A 17,282-nucleotide genomic window follows, 5' to 3' on the forward strand; every position below is an offset into this window, starting at 1 on the left:
GTATATACAATGCCGCTGATGAACACCGCGGGAGGCTGGATAGTCATTTGTGCCATGAGTAGGATTCAGTTCAGCATGGGAAAAGCGCCTCTTAAGACGCATATGGCATCAGAATTGAGATTATTACAATTCGTCAGAAGAGGCTCGGCACGAAGGAATGAAGGAAGGAAGCGTGGGTTGCCTTGGGGCACCACCTTTCGAAGCTGGAGTAAAGATATAATAAACTCGACATTGTACTCCAATGCAGCTTACTGTTCCTTCCATTGACTGGATTATGACTGCATTTGTCACAAGGCCCGTGGCAAAAGGACGGGTTTCTGGTGTTCTGGTGATCGGCAATCTGGACAAAGGGAGCGAGATCCCATTTCTAAAACACCCCGATTCCACCGCCACAGGGACCCCCATCTCTTTCGTGTCATCACCAACGTTTCCTCCCCTGGTGCTTTACTTCTTGTGGTGGGGAGTGGTGAAATGGGATCGTGATCGACCGGAACTTTAACGGCCCAGCGAGATGGATCCTGCCGTAATAGCAGTAATAGTAGCCTGCGGGGAGGCGCAGTCCGCCTTGAAAAAGTATTCCAGAGTAGCTGAATAGTAAGCCTGAGCATTGAGCATTGAGTAGATGGGACCCACGCCCAACCAAGGAATAATGAGTGATGAGTGGCTTCAGCTTGCAAATCTTTGGGGATAGAAACTTGGCGTGTGAGAGGCTGAAGAGTAACAAGGGAACAAGGCTCGTGTGGCGTGCTAGACCAGAACCAGTCCAGTTTCCAAGGCGAAGATGAAGGCTGTGTTTCGTGTTTCGTTACTGTCTTGTCGTCTGCGAAGGTTCGGGCCCCCCAGCCAAATCATCGCCCAGACCTCCGTGTGCTATTCTTTTTCATTTGCGGCTGAGGCCTTCTGGCTTTTCAAGCGAGCGCCCCGGTTAGTCTTGTCCGGTGTCCTCTCGCTTCCTTGTTCGTCCCTGGCTTGGACTCGAATGGCAACTTCGGAGTTTCTGGCCTGAAAAAAAAAGTCATTCCAGTGACAACTCTTCTCTTTTCGGTGAGAAACTTGTTAACACAACCCCTCGACTACTCTTTTGCCCAAGAAAAGAACCACAAGAAACCAAACAAAAGAAAAGCAAAGCAAACGAAAGACAGAACACCAGGAGAGGAGGATGAATTAGCCCAGGCAGACGAGACTCCAACAATGTCGCCCCCAGTGTCTGGCCTCAACCATGGAAGAAGACAGTCGTCCCAGCATCTTGCTCAATGTTCCCATCACCGACGCTGAGCGCCGTGCTCAAGTTGCTGCGGCGGCCGTCCGAGATGACAGCTCCGAACGACTATTACCAGAAGTCCGACAGCCCTCGCCCGAACTCCAGGAGTCGTCGACACCATCGTCGGCTCAACTACAGCCACCACCAGGCCCCAGTCGATTTCCCTCCATCCACGCTCCCCCGGCGATAAGACAGTACGCGCCGAGATTCTCGCAACGACCGGAAGTTCGCCAATATGTCCCCATCTCCCCGGTCCCAGAGGAAGACGAACCCGAGTCCATCAAACTTCGCCCGTACTCGGCCATTACCACGGACGATGGCTATTTACTCGCTCCTCAGGGACCCATGCCCGCCCTGTGGACTCCCATTTGGTTGAAGCAGTGGTTCCTGGGTCTCTTCGCCTTAGTCTTTGCCGCGTTTCTAATCGGCTTGATTCTCCTCTGGCACTTTGACAATCAGAACGATGGTTTCCACATCGACCAGGGAGCAAATCATTATGCATGGGCGTACACGCCTACCGTCATTGTTGTCATCATCGTGGCCGCCTGGAGAATGGTGGACCACCACTCGAAACTGGCGATGCCCTACGATGCGCTCCAAGACGGACCGATCAAACCGTCGGAAAGTCTTTTAGTCGACTATATCTCGAATTTTCAACTTGTATCATTACTCGAAGCATTCAAAAACAGTCATTTTGCGGTTATTGCGTCGATTACGGGGTTTATATTACTAAAGGTGGTCACGGTCTTTGCGACGGGATTGTTGGTCGCTCTCCCAACACAGGTGGCTCAAAAGAGTGCGACCGTGCAAGCTAGAGGTTTCAGTGCTGACTCTTTCAATCCGAGTTCCGCCCTCGATCCATCGACTTTCTCGGCTCAACCGGTGTATGCGTACTATGGCAGTATGGCTCAGGGTGTGCCACTGGAAAATGGCGTTCGGTTTGATCTGGCATACAGTGCCTTCACAGTCAGTTCTGATATCCCGATCGGCGACGATGCGATAATATCTGGTGAAGTCGATGCCTTTGTGCCGACTATGACATGCAAAACATTAAATGTGCAGTTGGAGACTCCGCGGATTGTGAACGACACCAACTCAGCGAGCGCATTCGCGACTTCGAGCAACATCACCTTCACCCTCAATGCGGGCGATGTGTGCCGTCGACAGTCCTCGGTCAGCGTGCCAGCGGACAATCCATACACTGAGATTGTCCCCACGCGCCAGGTCACAGGGACTATGCAGCAGATCTTCTGTGGCACCACGAATGCCAGTGTTCCTGATTCGAATGGCCCGCAGGGGCTGTTGTTTACGGTAACCGATATCAGTTACCGGCAGACACTATTTGACAACGCCACCGCCCTGGCAGGTGGATCGTTTACCATCGCAAGCGATGTTTCTCGGACCCTTGATAATGTGGCGAACGTCTTCTGCATCCCTTCGTACTCCATGACCAGGGCTCAGGTCACGAACAACACCCGGCTCCTCAACAACAATGCCGCCGTAACGGTTGCGTTGAAAGATGGAGCAAGCAATAGCACACTCCCGGGGTTCTCGGACTGGAATGCCACCAATGTTCTCACGCAAGCTTCGATTGCTGCCCAAGTCCTCTTTGGAGATACGATTAACGACGACACTCTGACCGAATCAAGCGCTATATTTACACTCATGGCGTTGACGCAGGGTTCTCAAAACGTCGACACTCTGATCGACCCGGAAACAATGGCATCAGCCGCTCAAGCGACGTCTAATGGAATTTTATCCCAGTATGCCCATCAAGTATTGAGAGCCCCAGAAGACAGCAGTGTGGAAGGGGGAAAAGTGACTCGTCAAGAACGGAGGCTTCGGGTCAACGATGTCTCTGTGTGGACGATGGCTTCGGCTTCTGGATTACTGTTTCTCTTCTGCGTTGCCTTGATCTTTATCGCCCCTAGAGCGGTTGTGCCCCGCGATCCGAGCTCTATTGCGGCAGTTGCGACGACTCTGACCAGAAGTACGGAGCTTAATCGACTTTTGCGAAAGCAGGGCGCTCCGAGCCAGGCGAATCAAAAATCTGCCCTGGCAGGCTTTGAATTTGGGACTGCGATTGCGACGACGGACTCTGGGACGAGGAGTTTCAAAATTGTTACTTCCGAAGGCGAGCCAGACGAATCGACGACCAAACCGACTAGGGAGTTCGAGTGGTGGTTACCGATCACAGCAACATTTCCGGTCTTGACAGTCACCCTGATCCTGCCACTGGGCCTCATCGTGGCGTTGGAGCTCATTCAGCGACATTCTGACAATCACAATGGGCTTTACACGGTGGCGGACGACAAGTGGACCGAGATTTACAGCCATTACATCCCTGGCCTCGTCATGCTGATTTTGGCAGCGCTGGTCAACATGCTTGATTTCAACGTAGCCTTGTTTACTCCGTGGAACAACCTGGCAGAAGGCAATGCGATTCACAGACGATCAGTCCTCAACAATGTTCTTGGGAGAGCACCTCCTTTTGCATTCTTACAGGCTCTGAGGACGCAGAGCCTCGGTGCCATGCTGAGCATCACCGCGGCTACGGTGGCGAGCGTCCTGGCAGTCATTGCTTCTGGACTGTACTACGTTCAGCATTATACCGTTGACGGGGCGAGCATTTCGCTTACTCAGGTCGACTCTTTTGACCTTCAGTGGCCGAACAGCTTCTCTAATGACAATGGAGCGGCAGCCATTACAAATTTGATCATGCATCAGAATTTCAGCTACCCTCAGTTCACCTACGAGGGTCTCGTGTTCCCAAAGCTGTCGTTGAACAATTCCGCCCTGACGAAGGATAGCCTCACGACCGTGTCTGGATCATCCTCACACGTGCTTCCGGCTGTTCGCGCAAATCTCAGATGCGACGTTCTTGCCAGCGACTCCATTTCCTTGTCCACGCAAAAGGCTGGTGCTGACAGCGCGTTCGCCACGGATCAAGCATTCATCACCGCCAGAGCAGCACTTCCTGACTCGTGTCAGCTCGCCGGCTCCTCTGGCACGGACAACTTTGTTCTCTACCAAAACAACTTCGAATTGCCTCCGGGTGGGAAGGGGACGTTTGCCGGTGCACAGTTAGATCTCTTGTTCGGTGAGAATGCAACAACGTATGGCAACTACGGCGAAAATCGTGGTCAATACATCAGTGACAATCCACCGGTTGGTTGCCCAAGTCTGGCATTCACTTTCGGCCACTTCCAACTAGACAGCACGGACACGAGTCAAGTGACCACGATGGTGTGCTTTCAAGAAATTCAAGGCCTCAACGCAAATGTCACGCTGCAGCCCAACAGCACCACCATTGATTCGAGCCACCCACCAGCAGTGGTTGAGAGCAGCATCGTCCTCCACGACAATCCGCTCAGTAACCACAGCGGGGTGAAGACCTTCGACTTCCGCATCCAGAACAACCTCGCCCAGGAGATGACCGTGTTTAACGGGGAGGGCGGCACACCGACGACGAACCCTTCGAGCACAAACACGTTTGACATCTTCTTTCAAGCCATCATCAACGGCTCTGAACCCCATGATCCAGCATCTCTCGCCGGTCCAAACAATCACGATGTCCTCATCAACGCGATAAACAGATTCTATCGCATCTACATGGCGCAGGCTATTTCCGCAAACATGCGCGGCCCCGTAAACAGCCTGAGCACTTCCTCTCGCCTTGATCGACGCCAAAGCTCTTCCACGATTACCTCTCCGACCACGATTGACACTCCACGCCTCGTCCAAGACAAAGACAGCAAATTGATCCTACAGGTTCTCCTCGGAATTATGACAGTCCTAGCCGGAGCAGCATGGCTATCCACCAAATTCCGCCACGTTCTCCCATGTAATCCGTGCTCCATTGCAGGAACCATGTCCCTGCTTGCGGGCAGCGATCTGTGCCACAGCGCGGACGACGGACTCTGTGAGTGTTGTGGGAAGCCCCGTCGACGGTCCTTTGGGTATGATGGCGGTCCCAGACCTGAATCCATCCACGCAGGACCGGACGAAAACGGCGAGGACGTCGATGAACGCCACCAGGTCATTTCCGACGGCGCAGAATGGATGCGCGCCTCCCAATTCGAAACCGTCTTCGGCGGAAACCGCTACAGTATGGGCTGGTGGCGCGAACGGCGACTCATAGGCAAGAGACGGAGATTTGGCGTGGACATCGGTGCCCGTGCCGATGGAGCAGATGACCAGGACTGGGAGCTCGGGGAGAGGAGGCCCGAGGGAACTGGATTTAGTGATTTCATGATGAGAGGCGGCGATCGGGACGGCCGGGGCGAGTATTCGAGATTTGGTCCCCGATCGAGGGGTGCGAGCGTCAGTGGAGCGAACCCTGAGCCTGGGGCGACGGGAGCAGCACCGACGACGATGACCATGCCGCGAGAGCCCTCGCCGGGGATTTACGTGCCAGAGAGAGGGCGCGTGGCCCAGCAATTCGACCCCGACTCCACGGAACCCGGCCCGTCGATATTCATGGGAAGACGAAGTCCCGTCGGAGGTGAAGCATAGACGCCGCTCGAGAATCTACGATCGACAGTACACGAACTCGATTAATGCATGCTCGACAGGGGTGGGCAGGCAGGGTGACCTTGAGATTGATGTTATTTCGAAGCTGCTGAGCTGGTGCTGAAACTCCGCCCATGGTTTTCTTTGCCATTTCCATCCTCATAACGAGTTCATATTTGGTGCTTGGTGCCCGGCGCCTGGTGCTTTGGTGCTCGGTGCTTTAGTGACTTTTCAGGGAGGGGAGAGAGAGGGAAAGACACCACTCTCTGTCTACATATACTTATATATATCTACAGTACAGAACTTCCCGAAATGTATTGCAAGTTATTTCCATCCGTGCTAGCGACGTCGCTCTGTTGTATTTTGTCTAGCTGTCGCACCAGGGCAAGGCATCCCCGTGGGGGCCAAATCACATGGTAATCTCCTTCGAGTTCGCTCGACCAGAGTGACCTGCACAGTGCTGATTGTCCATATCAGAATGAACTGCTTAAGCCGCCACTACACTTGAAGGACTAAACTACATATCTCCTCTCGAAAATCTAGCTAACAAGCTATGATGCTGTTCTCGAGACATCCTGGAAACAGTATCTAAATATTAAGCCCAGCGATATCTGGAAAAAGAAAGTCGACTCTGATAATACCACTACTCGCCAGCCTTTAAGAGAATGTCAGGCGATCTGCCGCGCCTATAGAGTAATGCCAACAAGTCCCTCCGCAGGTCTTTAACCAAATTCTGCTTAGATATTGTAATCACGTGATCCATAGGAGGGCCTGTTCAGTGACTCGGGTTTCCATGCCTGCGAATTTACTCCAGGCCACTCTTCAGCCTGATCAACCACTCTTCAACATGTACTCCCATAATCAATTGGGCTCCCATGGCCATGGCTTGAATTACCTGCTGTGTCTCGGCGGCAGACTCGCGAGTACCCTCTTTCACCCAAACTACCAGGCAACCACTCCGCCGCGGACCCCCTCCTGATCGATCTTCGCTCTACGTGCGACAGCCTCCCGAACTTCACATCCTCGAGGTTGCAAGAAAACATCCCTCAACAGGCAAGAGGCATTCATCAGCAATGCGAGCGATAATCCTCCTCTCTGCAGAGCGGATGCGTGTCACCAAATGCTGAGATCTGAGTTTCACCATGCGACTTTTGAAGTTCGACGATCATGGTGAGCTCAGCCTGACCAAAGACTTGATCGACAATATTCCACGCTACGCGATCCTCTCCCATACATGGGGAGCAGATGACGAAGAAGTGACCTTCAACGATCTAAAATATGGATCTAGCCAGCGCAAGGCCGGCTATGAAAAGATCCACTTCTGTGGAGAACAAGCTCAGAAAGACGGGCTACAGTACTTCTGGGTGGACACATGTTGTATCGATAAAGCCAATCATGCCGAACTCGCTGAAGCTATTGTCTCGATGTATCGCTGGTACCGCGACGCAGAAAAATGCTATGTATACCTCGCAGACGTTTCGGTGGAGGTTGTTGACAAGAACAGCCAGCCCCAGCGGACATGGGAGGCAGATTTTCGGAGAAGCCGGTGGTTCACACGCGGATGGACGCTTCAAGAACTTCTTGCTCCGAAGACAGTGGAGTTCTTCTCGCGAGAACGAAAGTGGCTTGGTGATAAACATACCCTCGAGCGCTTGATCCACGAGACGACCGAGATCCCTCTCACAGCACTCCGCGGCGTCCCTTTGCTTACGTTCAGCGTGGAGGAGCGGATGCGATGGGCTGCGAAACGGGACACCAAGAGAAAGGAAGACAAGGCATACTGCCTACTGGGGATTTTTAACGTGTTCATGCCTCCGATCTACGGTGAAGGAGACCATGCATTCATTCGACTCCAAAGCGAGATCGACAAGCTCTCAGGGGCGCAGGTCGACTCGAACAAGGTTTCCGATGTTCGACATGCTCGGCCGATCTGGTATATCCCCTTTAGCCAGACGTCAGAATTTGTTGGACGCACATGTCAGCTTCGACGTCTTAAGCGAAAGATTGAGGAACTCGGCAGCAGCCAAATCGTGTCCATCCTCGGTTTAGGAGGCGTGGGCAAAAGTCGTTTAGCGTTGGAGCTAGTCTACCAAATCCGTTCAGAACACCCACAGTACTCGCACTTCTGGATCGAGGCGACAGATCGGTTAACGTTTGAAAGGGATCTGCTTGAAATCGGGAAGAAGCTTGGAATTCCAGGGATTGAAGATGCCAAGGCCGACGTCAAAACGCTGGTTAAGCAATGGCTCAACCATCCAGAGGAAAGATGGCTCTTGATCCTCGATAACGCTGACGATGAGGCATTATGGGGAAGGAGATCCGATCCCACCGATGGGAAGTCCACAGCCGCAGAGTGGTTACCAACACTAACTAATGGCACCATCATCATCACCACCCGATCACGACGTGTGGCTAGCCATCTCGCCGGGAAAGAGGTGATTGAATTGACGGCGATGTCACCGGAGGAAGCGAGGACCATGTTCAAGAATGCTTTGGAGAAACCAGAGATTGCCGCAGACGAGAACGAAACGACCATCCTGCTCGACAAGCTGACTTACCTCCCACTGGCTATCTTCCAGGCTGCCTCTTACATGAACATGACCCAAGAGCCTTTGGCAACTTACCTAGAACTCATGGACAAACCCGAAGAAGAAGTGGTCGAGTTACTGAGTGAAGATTTTGGCGATCGATCTCGATATTCTAGTGCCCATAATCCGGTCGCCACCACCTGGCTTATCTCGTTCAATCGAATTCGCGAATACCACCCATTAGCTGCACAGTTTCTCAGCTCGATGGCTTGCCTTCGTGAAAAAAGTATTCCAGAGTCTCTGCTGCCGGAAGTCGACTCCAGGAAAGATGCTATTGGTGCCCTTGCCACGCTGAAGGGATACTCCTTTGTGACGAGGCAGACAGGGAACGACGGTCGGATAAACCATGAAGCGTTGTATGACATGCATCGACTGGTCTATCTTGCTGCACGAAGTTGGCTAAGGAAACAAGGTAAACTTCGTGATTGGCAGAAGGCCTGCATTATACGACTCGCCGAGCTATTCCCTCAGAGAGACTATCAGTACAAAAATGTTTGGACGGCTTATCTACCACACGCTCAGAGACTCTGTGAAGAAAGCGAGACTGAGGATTTTCCTAAGCGGTACCGGCTCCTCGAAAAGATGGGTCTATGTCTCATTGCCGATGGGAAGTTCGGTGAAGCCGTGGACGCCCATCGCGCAGTAGTGCACTGGAGGGAGAAGAAGTTGGGAATTTCCGATGAGGAGACATTGCGCGCCTATAATAATCTTGGGGAGGCATTGAACTGGAAGGGTGATCACCATGTGGCGGAGAAGTACCTTCAAAAGGCTCTTCAGCTACAGGAAATCCTTGGGCCGGAGCATCCCGACACGCTGACTAATATAGATAACCTAGCGTCGACGTACTGGAATCAAGGCCGATGGAAGGAGGCAGAGGAGCTGGAGGTGCAAGTGATGGAAACGAGCACGAGAGTGCTCGGGGCGGAACATCCCGACACGCTGACTAGTATAGGTAACCTAGCGTCGATGTACCGGGATCAAGGCCGATGGAAGGAGGCGGAGGAGCTGGAGGTGCAAGTGATGGAAACGAGGACGAGAGTGCTCGGGGCGGAGCATCCCAACACGCTGACTAGTATAGCTAACCTAGCGTCGACATACTGGGGTCAAGGCCGATGGAAGGAGGCGGAGGAGCTGGAGGTGCAAGTGATGAAAACGAGGACGAGAGTGCTCGGGGCGGAGCATCCCTATACGCTGACCAGTATAGCTAACCTAGCGTCGACGTACCGGGATCAAGGCCGATGGAGGGAGGCGGAGGAGCTGGAGGTGCAAGTGATGGAAACGAGGACGAGAGTACTCGGGGCGGAGCATCCCGACACGCTAATTAGTATAGGTAACCTAGCGTTAACGTACCAGTATCAAGGCCGATGGAAGGAGGCGGAGGAGCTGGGGATGCAAGTGATGGAAACGAGGACGAGAGTGCTCGGGGCGGAGCATCCCCACACGCTGAACAGCATGGCTAACCTGGCGCACACGCTCAAAAACCAGAATCGCGGTGACGAAGCTACATGGTTGATGGCTTCCTGCGTGGAAATAAGGCAAAGGGTCCTCGGCGCTTCGCACCCCCACACCCAAAGCGCAGAGCAGACGTTGAGGGCATGGCTCAGTGCGGACGATGACACGGACTCAACAGATCCAGAGGCCCAGAGTGTCGACGACCCCTGGATGATGCCAGGAGCCTGGGTTGAATGATGATGTGGTACAGAGTACGAGCGAGGCACGAGATAGAGGCGAAGGTTTGTTTAGTGTGGAGCGCTATCACAAATCTTATCATATGCTGCACAAGACCTACCTGAGCAGATCTGAAACCTGCGGTGATAGCTGCCGTAGAACATGGCCAGTGACTGAAAGCGACCCTTCGCTTCTTCACAAGACAGCTTGTTCTTTATTGTATATGTGACGGGACGGCGGCATGGCACACGGGGCAAGGAGGAGGCACCGAAGTCGTGTATTTTCCTGTGTACGAGAAGACTCAGCTAAGGGAGGGAAGGAAGGAAGATAGAGAGAGAGAGAGAGGAAGAGAGCATGTCGCCAGCGTCGACGACGCGACGTTGAAATACCTCGCGGTCGTGCCAAGCCGTGCCAAGCCATCTCATTAAGTGCTGGCCAATCCGAGTGTGCGCCAAGCCGCCGCCACACAATCAGGTGCCATATAGAGCTCGCCGGGTCCTGGAATTACTCCGGACATTGTACAGGGCAAGGTTGACCAAGGAAATTAGATCGCTCCGTTCAGCTGGGTGGGGTGGCATGTGCGCCGGTCCGGTCGTGCGGGACGTCGGTACATATCGTTGCTCAGGCCCGTGACACATAGATGCCAAAGAGTGTGAGGGCAAGGGGTCCCGAGGGCAAGCAAAGTCAGAATAGAATGGCATGGATAAATCCTCGTGTGCTTTTTGTTTGTTGGCGGGCTATATACGAACGTATATATTATATATGTACTCCGGGTTTGCACCTACAGGACAGCAAAGGCCTCTAGGCTGGTACGTAGTGGCAGGAAGGATCGAGTCGCTATATAGCCCAGAAACGAAGGAAGACCGTGTTTCACTTGAAGGAATGGCAATTTAGAGACCGCAGTGCTTTTTTCCGGCGTCTTCATCCTCTCAGCTGGTTCCAAATATCATGCAGAATTGCTGCCTGGTGACTCCTTCCACACACCTGTTCACCACTCTCATGTCTGGAGTGGAGTCGCATGAACGAACAACCGTTCACTGAGCCGTGCCAAAAACGAAACTCAATACGTCGCAGCCAGTCTCATGACCAGATAATCCCCACTGTTGATGCCCTTGTACTTCTTGCCGCTCTCCTCCCAGGTACCCGGCAACGCCTCGATCCAGCGGTCAAAGTTGGGATTGCAGAAATAGGCAATGCTGTAGCGGGCCGGCACCGTGGCGTCGGGATCTTCTGACCCCTCGTCTTCTTTCGGTGGGGGCTGGATCACGCGGTGATTCGTCGACTTGATCCGGTCATTGCTCCAGCGCTGCAGCAGGTCGCCCGCGTTGACCACGATGGTGCCCGGGATAGGCGTGGCCCGCACCCACGTGCCCTTGGGCGACTTGACCTCCAGGCCCCCGATGTCGTCTTGGAACAGCAGCGTGATGGAGCCGTAGTCCGAGTGTTCCCCGGCGCGGACCTGGTTCGGGTTGGCGCGCCACACGCTCTTCTTCACGGGCGGGTAGTGCAGCAGGCGCAGCGTGTTGTCCCCTGCGTCCGTGTAGCTGTCGAAGAAGTGCTCGTCCATGCCCATACCCAGGGCGATGGCACGCATGACGTTGACGTGCAGGTCCTTGAGGGTGAGGAAGAAGCGCTGCATGTCCCGCGTGAAGGCGGCACCCGCTTCGTCCAGGTGGGCGGGCCACTGGTTGGGTTTCCCCTCGACGCCCTCCCGCCCGATCTCCATGGACTCCTTCAGGTCCGGATTGGAGGCGCGCAGTTGGGCGATGACGTCCGGGTCATCGGACTGGGTGACCTTCTCGCGGCCCCAGGTCACGTAGCCGCGGTTGGCGTCCGGGGTGGTCCAGCGCATGGTATCCTTCTGGGCCTGGGGCCGCTGGAAGAAGTCGGCCGACTGGGCGAAGGCACGCGAGACCTGGTCCTGGGGGACGCCGTGGTTCTGCAGGTACAGGAAGCCCGAGGTCTGGAAAGCGTGGGAGATTTGCTCGGCCGTGGCCTTCTTGGTTGCGGCAGAACCGTGCAGGAAGGCCCCGAAGTCAATCAGCTGGCAACAAACGGGGGGTTAAAACGGCGTCTCTGGTCGAAAGGGGAAGGTGGTGTCGTTGGGGGCATGTAGAGAGAAAGGGGCAGGTGGTGCAATGTGTCATGCGTGTATGGAGCTGCTGGTGGTCCAATGGCCACGCACTGCCATACATATATGTGTACGTACCGGCATGATCAGATCATCTTGTTCTACACCCTTCTGGGCGACTTCTCCTCCCACTGAGCCCATGTCTTTCTGTCACAAGGCTGGAGTGGGCCAGGGGAAAGGGGGCAACTGCAGCACTCGGTAGTCTTGGACGGGCTCTTCCTGGTCCTCTTGCCCTGACTAACGAGTCAGAAGGTATGTGGATGGATAGATGACTGGCAGGGGGGACGGCGGGTGGAGATACGATTCTTTGGTTGGTTCCGGGACAATAGCGTCTTCGTCAGTAGATGCGGCTGACTAAACGACTCGGAGGCTCTTGAAACCAGAATCCGGGGTATCTGAGTCTTTCTTTCCACGATGGACGAACAGGAGGGATAATCCAACATGTCCTCGAGAAATATATGTATGTACAAGAGGAGGAGGTGGAGGAGGAGGGGGCGAAATGCCCGTGTATGGCGGGGAGTGACGACGCCACTGATTGGATGGGAGCCTGATAAGGACTCGTAGCTAGTGGCGGAGGAGCCCGTTGAAGATACAAGATACAGCGACAGTATCATCTCACCACCACCGTCACCGTCACCGTCACCGTCATCGTCACCATCACCACCACCATCACCACCACTGCCATCACCATCGTCACCACCATCATTCTCCTTCTTGTATACAGAACACACTACACCACACCACACCACACCACACCACACACGAACACACCTCCTCTCCTCCTCCCTCCCCCCACCCCCCCAAACCTACCTACCACCTCCAACAACAACATGCTGCCTCCCCCCCTCGTCGTCGACATCCACACCCACATGTACCCGCCCTCGTACATCAAACTGCTCTCCTCACGCACCACCGTCCCCTACATCTACCAACCCACCACCGAAACCAGCCCGGATGCCGACCCCCGACTCATCATCCTCGCCTCCGACGACGACCCGTCCCGCCCCAAGTCCTCGCGTGGCCGCCCCGTCGACAGCACGTACTCGTCCTTCGACCAGAAACGCGCCTTTATGCGCCGCCACGGCATCACCTGCAGCGTCATCAGCCTGGCCAATCCCTGGCTCGACTTTCTCGACCCGGACACCGCCCTGAAAACCGCCCAGGGTATCAACGACGATCTCGACGGGGCGTGTGCCGAGAACAATAGTAGCAGCTCAGCAACCTCTCACGAGGGGCTGAAGCTCTACGCCTTCGGATGTCTCCCCCTGTCGGCTCCGGCAACCGACATCGTCAGCGAGATCCACCGGTTAAAGACGCTCCCCCACGTCAAGGGCGTCATCATGGGCACGACAGGTCTGGGAAATGGCCTGGACGACCCGGCGTTGGACGACGTCTACTCGGCCTTGGCCTCCACGGGGACGTTGGTCTTTTTGCACCCGCACTACGGCCTGCCCGACTCTGCCTTTGGCGGCCCCGAGGTCGTCGCCAAGTCGGGGCATGTCCTGCCCCTGGCCCTAGGATTTCCCCTGGAGACCACCATCGCCGTGTCGAGGATGTACCTCGCGGGCGTCTTCGACCGCCATCCACAGCTGCAGTTCCTCCTGGCCCATTCGGGCGGCACGCTACCCTTCCTGGCGGGGAGAATTGAGTCCTGTGTGGCGCACGAACGGGAATTCGTTGCCAACGGTGGTCACCGGCAGGGCCCCCAGCGTTCCATATGGGATGTGCTGCACACCAACATTTACCTTGATGCCGTCATATATGGCCAGCCGGGCCTGAGAGCCGCGATCGAGGCGGCAGGGAACGTGGACCGGGTCATGTTTGGAACAGATCATCCTTTCTTCCCGCCGCTGGGAGACGACAAGGAGGCAAAGTGGTTGAGCGTCGAGAGTAACAAAGGGGCCATCGACAGCTGCCTGCCCGAGGACGAGGTCGCAAAGAGAAAGATATTGGGTGGAAATGCCGTCAGGGTGCTTGGTTTAGACTTATAACATTCTATGTCAGCACGACGAGATCGTGTCGTTTGGCGGCGACTCGGACATTCGACCATACCGCCACAGATGAAAAGAAAAGGCTCAAACATCCCTCCTGCCAGATAAGATATCCCACCCCAAATGCTCCCACACCTCTCCAATGAACCATTCCGGCGAGCAATCTTTGCCTTTGATCTGCTTCACCATTTTCGTCAATTCTGCCTCCTCCTCTCCATCCGCCTCACGCCTCAAAGAATTGTAAAATGCGTCATCGTCATCGCCAAACGCACCTCGAAGAAGGGTGTTTTGGAGTGTCTCTTCGATCCGCCGCCGAAGGCTTTTGCCTTGAGCCACCCCCTTTGCGTCGGACTGCTGCGGCGTGAAAATGAGCTGGGACTTTCGAGACATGTGTTTGGTGTTGGCATGCAAAAATTCCAGCCCCTTGCGCAAGATCCAGATAAGGTATGGCCCTTCAATGTTGGCCGTACCTGTGGCAGACTTCGCGTCCAGATGCGCCACATCCAACAAACCGCGTGGTGCCAGCAGACCTGGTTGCTTTTCGCTCGTCCCGCTCAAGTCGGCAAAGACCAGAAGCGATAGGGACGAGCCAACACGGTCGAGAATTGTGCACAAGCAGCCCTCCAGCATTTCACAATGAGCATCTCTCGAGACGTCAAGCTCGGTTATCATCTTCACCAGAGTCCGAACTATTTCTGTGGCCTCGGCGATGGCTTGTTTATTCGACGCTGCGAATCTCCGGCCTAGAACCTCTCGCACACGAGCTGACCCTCGTTGCTTCGATTTGACGTCTTTCTCTTGTCTGGTGTATTCATCCAGAGCAAGCTTGTGGAGCCGCCCGAGGAAGGCTTGGAACACCTTGGTGAGGTCGGGAACAGCTGGGTAATACCGTGCACCGTCCTCACCGATCTGCGGCTGGATGAATCCCATCGCCTGCAGAATTGACGGATAGGCATTCCCGAAAGCCACACAAAGGTCTTTCGCTGCTGGGCCTTCCTGCCGGGCAGACTTCTTCGGCGGTGCACTCAGCCGCTTTTGAAGTATCCGTGAGACGGAAATTGCGGCAGCTCTGATGGAATTCACAAGTGCCTCTTGGTCAGGATCTGATGAACGCAGGCTGTGGCGGAGGGATATGAAGCCGTGAAGGAACGATTGGCGATCTGTGGTCAATTAGTATCTGCCCACCTTGGAATTCTGGAGGCGTACCTGTGAGAGGGATGTCGAGACTTTCGATTTCCAAGGCCCTGTCATCATTCTCAAGGTCTAGACTGGCTGGTTGAGTTTTTCTCACCATCGGAGCATCTCGTTTGCGCTTGCCAACAGTAGACTGTCGCGTTGAGAGCTGGACTTCCTCGCTCGGCAGAAGAGCATCTCTCTCCTTTCTCAACTGATCCAGCTCGTGGGCCAGCTTCAGACGCTCTGCCTCAGCTTTGTGATATGCACTTTTCCAGTACATCTCTGCGTCAAAGTCCAGAATGGTGATGGAGGGATTGTGAGACCTTGTCACAATAGCCCGACGAAGGTCCTCAAGGTATTCTAAGCAACATCAGCGAGAAATCTCTCAGACCCGGCAGGCTCATACCTTCTATGGACAATTGAGATGGTTTCGATCGGACCACGGCAACGGCGAATGCGATGTGGGCAGGACAGGGGAGGTCATGATAGTTCTGGTCGGAGTGGGGCTTCGCCCGAGTGGTCATATCTTCTGTTTATCTGCCGAAGGATGAGGAGAGCGACATGTTGAGAGCAGAGAAGGAGACAAAGGAGCAATCATGGGAAGAGCAAAGAGGAGTTCAGTGTCGTGGAATCAAAAAGGAGCAATGGAAAGTGTGAATTACGCAGGAAACGAGGAAGGCACGACTCTTCCCACGACCTTCGGATAGAGGAGCATTCGAAGGACGACAGATCTTACACAGACGGGGCCATATCATCAGCAGACTGAATTACTGGCACATATGTTAATAACAGTAGATGATCAGATGTGCATTTTCCTTGTAAAGCCATAGGATGTCAGTGGACGTCTCAGTTGAGTGAGCTTCGTGAAATCAATGACTGCGCCAAAGGGTTGTGTGGTGCACCGTAGTCCCTAGTGCGGAGCATACAGTCTCCGACTCTCCATGTCCTTCACTTCTGCACCAGTCTATGTTTGCCTCCCAGAACCACATCGACAACACACAGACAGTACTCGGCCAACATGGCGCCGTCAAACGACGCAGACATGTCCGTCGACTTCTACGAACTGCTCTCGATCCCCGCGACGGCATCCGAGTCAGAGATCCGCCGTGCGTACCGCAAAACCTCGCTGCTGTACCACCCGGACAAAGTCACGCCCACGCCCGAGACGCTGGAGAAGTTCCAACTCCTGCAGACGGCGCTCACCATCCTCACCGACGCCGCCGAGAAAATCAAGTATGACCAGACGCGGGAGGCGAAGCAGCGGCGGCTGGCCGAGACGGCGGCGCTCGAAAGCCGGCGGCGACAGATGAAGGAAGAGCTGGAGAAACGGGAGGGCGACTTTGCCACCACCGGAATGCCGTCGGTGGGCGGCGTGAAGCGCACCTGGACCGAACGCGAACTCGAAATCAAGCGCATCGCCGAAGAGAACAGGAGGAAGCGGGAAGCGGCCATGGCGCACAAGGCGCAAGAGGCACAAGCTCGCACACAGGCTGCGGCCGAGGCGACAGCGGAAGAGCAGTCTCCTTCCAGCTCGATCGACCGGTCTGTCAAAGTGCGTTGGATCAAGGAAGCGGACGGGCTGGAGATCGACCAGGAGGCACTGGAGGAGAACTTTGCCGCCGGCGACGTGGAGAACGTCCTGATGCTGAAGGACAAGAAACGGCGTGTCGACGGCAGGGCCAGAAAAGTCCTCCTGGGCACTGCGGTCATTGTGTTCAAGTCTTTGGCTATCGCGAAGAAAGTCGTGGCACAGGGTCCGTGGGAGGGCATTGAAAGTGTCGAATGGGCCGCGACCAAGGAAACCGACGGCGGTTGACGGACCGTGGAGTTATGGTTTGTGACTTCTACAATCTAACCACGGCATTCCCCCCGCCGTGAAAAGACTCCATTCCCGCTGAGATGGGGAGTCCTCGAGCATCCGCCCCTGGAATGGATTCGTCAAACTTTTGGCCAAG

At 54.8% G+C, this 17,282-nt stretch overlaps 6 protein-coding genes across 6 annotated transcripts; 4 read left to right on the forward strand and 2 right to left on the reverse strand.

Moving 5' to 3' along the window:
• Positions 1-1,219: 1,219 nt before the first annotated feature.
• On the forward strand, positions 1,220-5,776 carry AYL99_02285 (hypothetical protein; the record flags this gene model as incomplete). The annotated part of the gene is made up of 1 exon (XM_018833801.1): positions 1,220-5,776. One exon carries the CDS (start codon positions 1,220-1,222, stop codon positions 5,774-5,776), a length of 4,557 nt encoding a protein of 1,518 aa, XP_018696425.1.
• Positions 5,777-6,915: 1,139 nt separating this feature from the next.
• Positions 6,916-10,050, forward strand: AYL99_02286 (hypothetical protein; the record flags this gene model as incomplete). The annotated part of the gene is made up of 1 exon (XM_018833802.1): positions 6,916-10,050. One exon carries the CDS (start codon positions 6,916-6,918, stop codon positions 10,048-10,050), a length of 3,135 nt encoding a protein of 1,044 aa, XP_018696426.1.
• A 1,039-nt stretch (positions 10,051-11,089) lies between these two features.
• On the reverse strand, positions 11,090-12,301 carry AYL99_02287 (hypothetical protein; the record flags this gene model as incomplete). The annotated part of the gene is made up of 2 exons (XM_018833803.1): positions 11,090-12,073; positions 12,239-12,301. 2 exons carry the CDS (start codon positions 12,299-12,301, stop codon positions 11,090-11,092), a joined length of 1,047 nt encoding a protein of 348 aa, XP_018696427.1.
• A 689-nt stretch (positions 12,302-12,990) lies between these two features.
• On the forward strand, positions 12,991-14,151 carry AYL99_02288 (hypothetical protein; the record flags this gene model as incomplete). The annotated part of the gene is made up of 1 exon (XM_018833804.1): positions 12,991-14,151. One exon carries the CDS (start codon positions 12,991-12,993, stop codon positions 14,149-14,151), a length of 1,161 nt encoding a protein of 386 aa, XP_018696428.1.
• Positions 14,152-14,235: 84 nt separating this feature from the next.
• Positions 14,236-15,851, reverse strand: AYL99_02289 (hypothetical protein; the record flags this gene model as incomplete). The annotated part of the gene is made up of 3 exons (XM_018833805.1): positions 14,236-15,311; positions 15,358-15,687; positions 15,734-15,851. 3 exons carry the CDS (start codon positions 15,849-15,851, stop codon positions 14,236-14,238), a joined length of 1,524 nt encoding a protein of 507 aa, XP_018696429.1.
• Positions 15,852-16,345: 494 nt separating this feature from the next.
• AYL99_02290 (hypothetical protein) lies at positions 16,346-17,143 on the forward strand (the record flags this gene model as incomplete). Its single annotated transcript, XM_018833806.1, has 1 exon — positions 16,346-17,143. The coding sequence occupies one exon, from the start codon at positions 16,346-16,348 to the stop codon at positions 17,141-17,143; it is 798 nt and encodes a 265-aa protein (XP_018696430.1).
• Between the last annotated feature and the right edge of the window lie 139 nt (positions 17,144-17,282).

Source organism: Fonsecaea erecta (genome assembly GCF_001651985.1).
Source record: "Fonsecaea erecta strain CBS 125763 chromosome Unknown Scaff2, whole genome shotgun sequence".
Lineage (NCBI taxonomy): Eukaryota > Fungi > Ascomycota > Eurotiomycetes > Chaetothyriales > Herpotrichiellaceae > Fonsecaea > Fonsecaea erecta.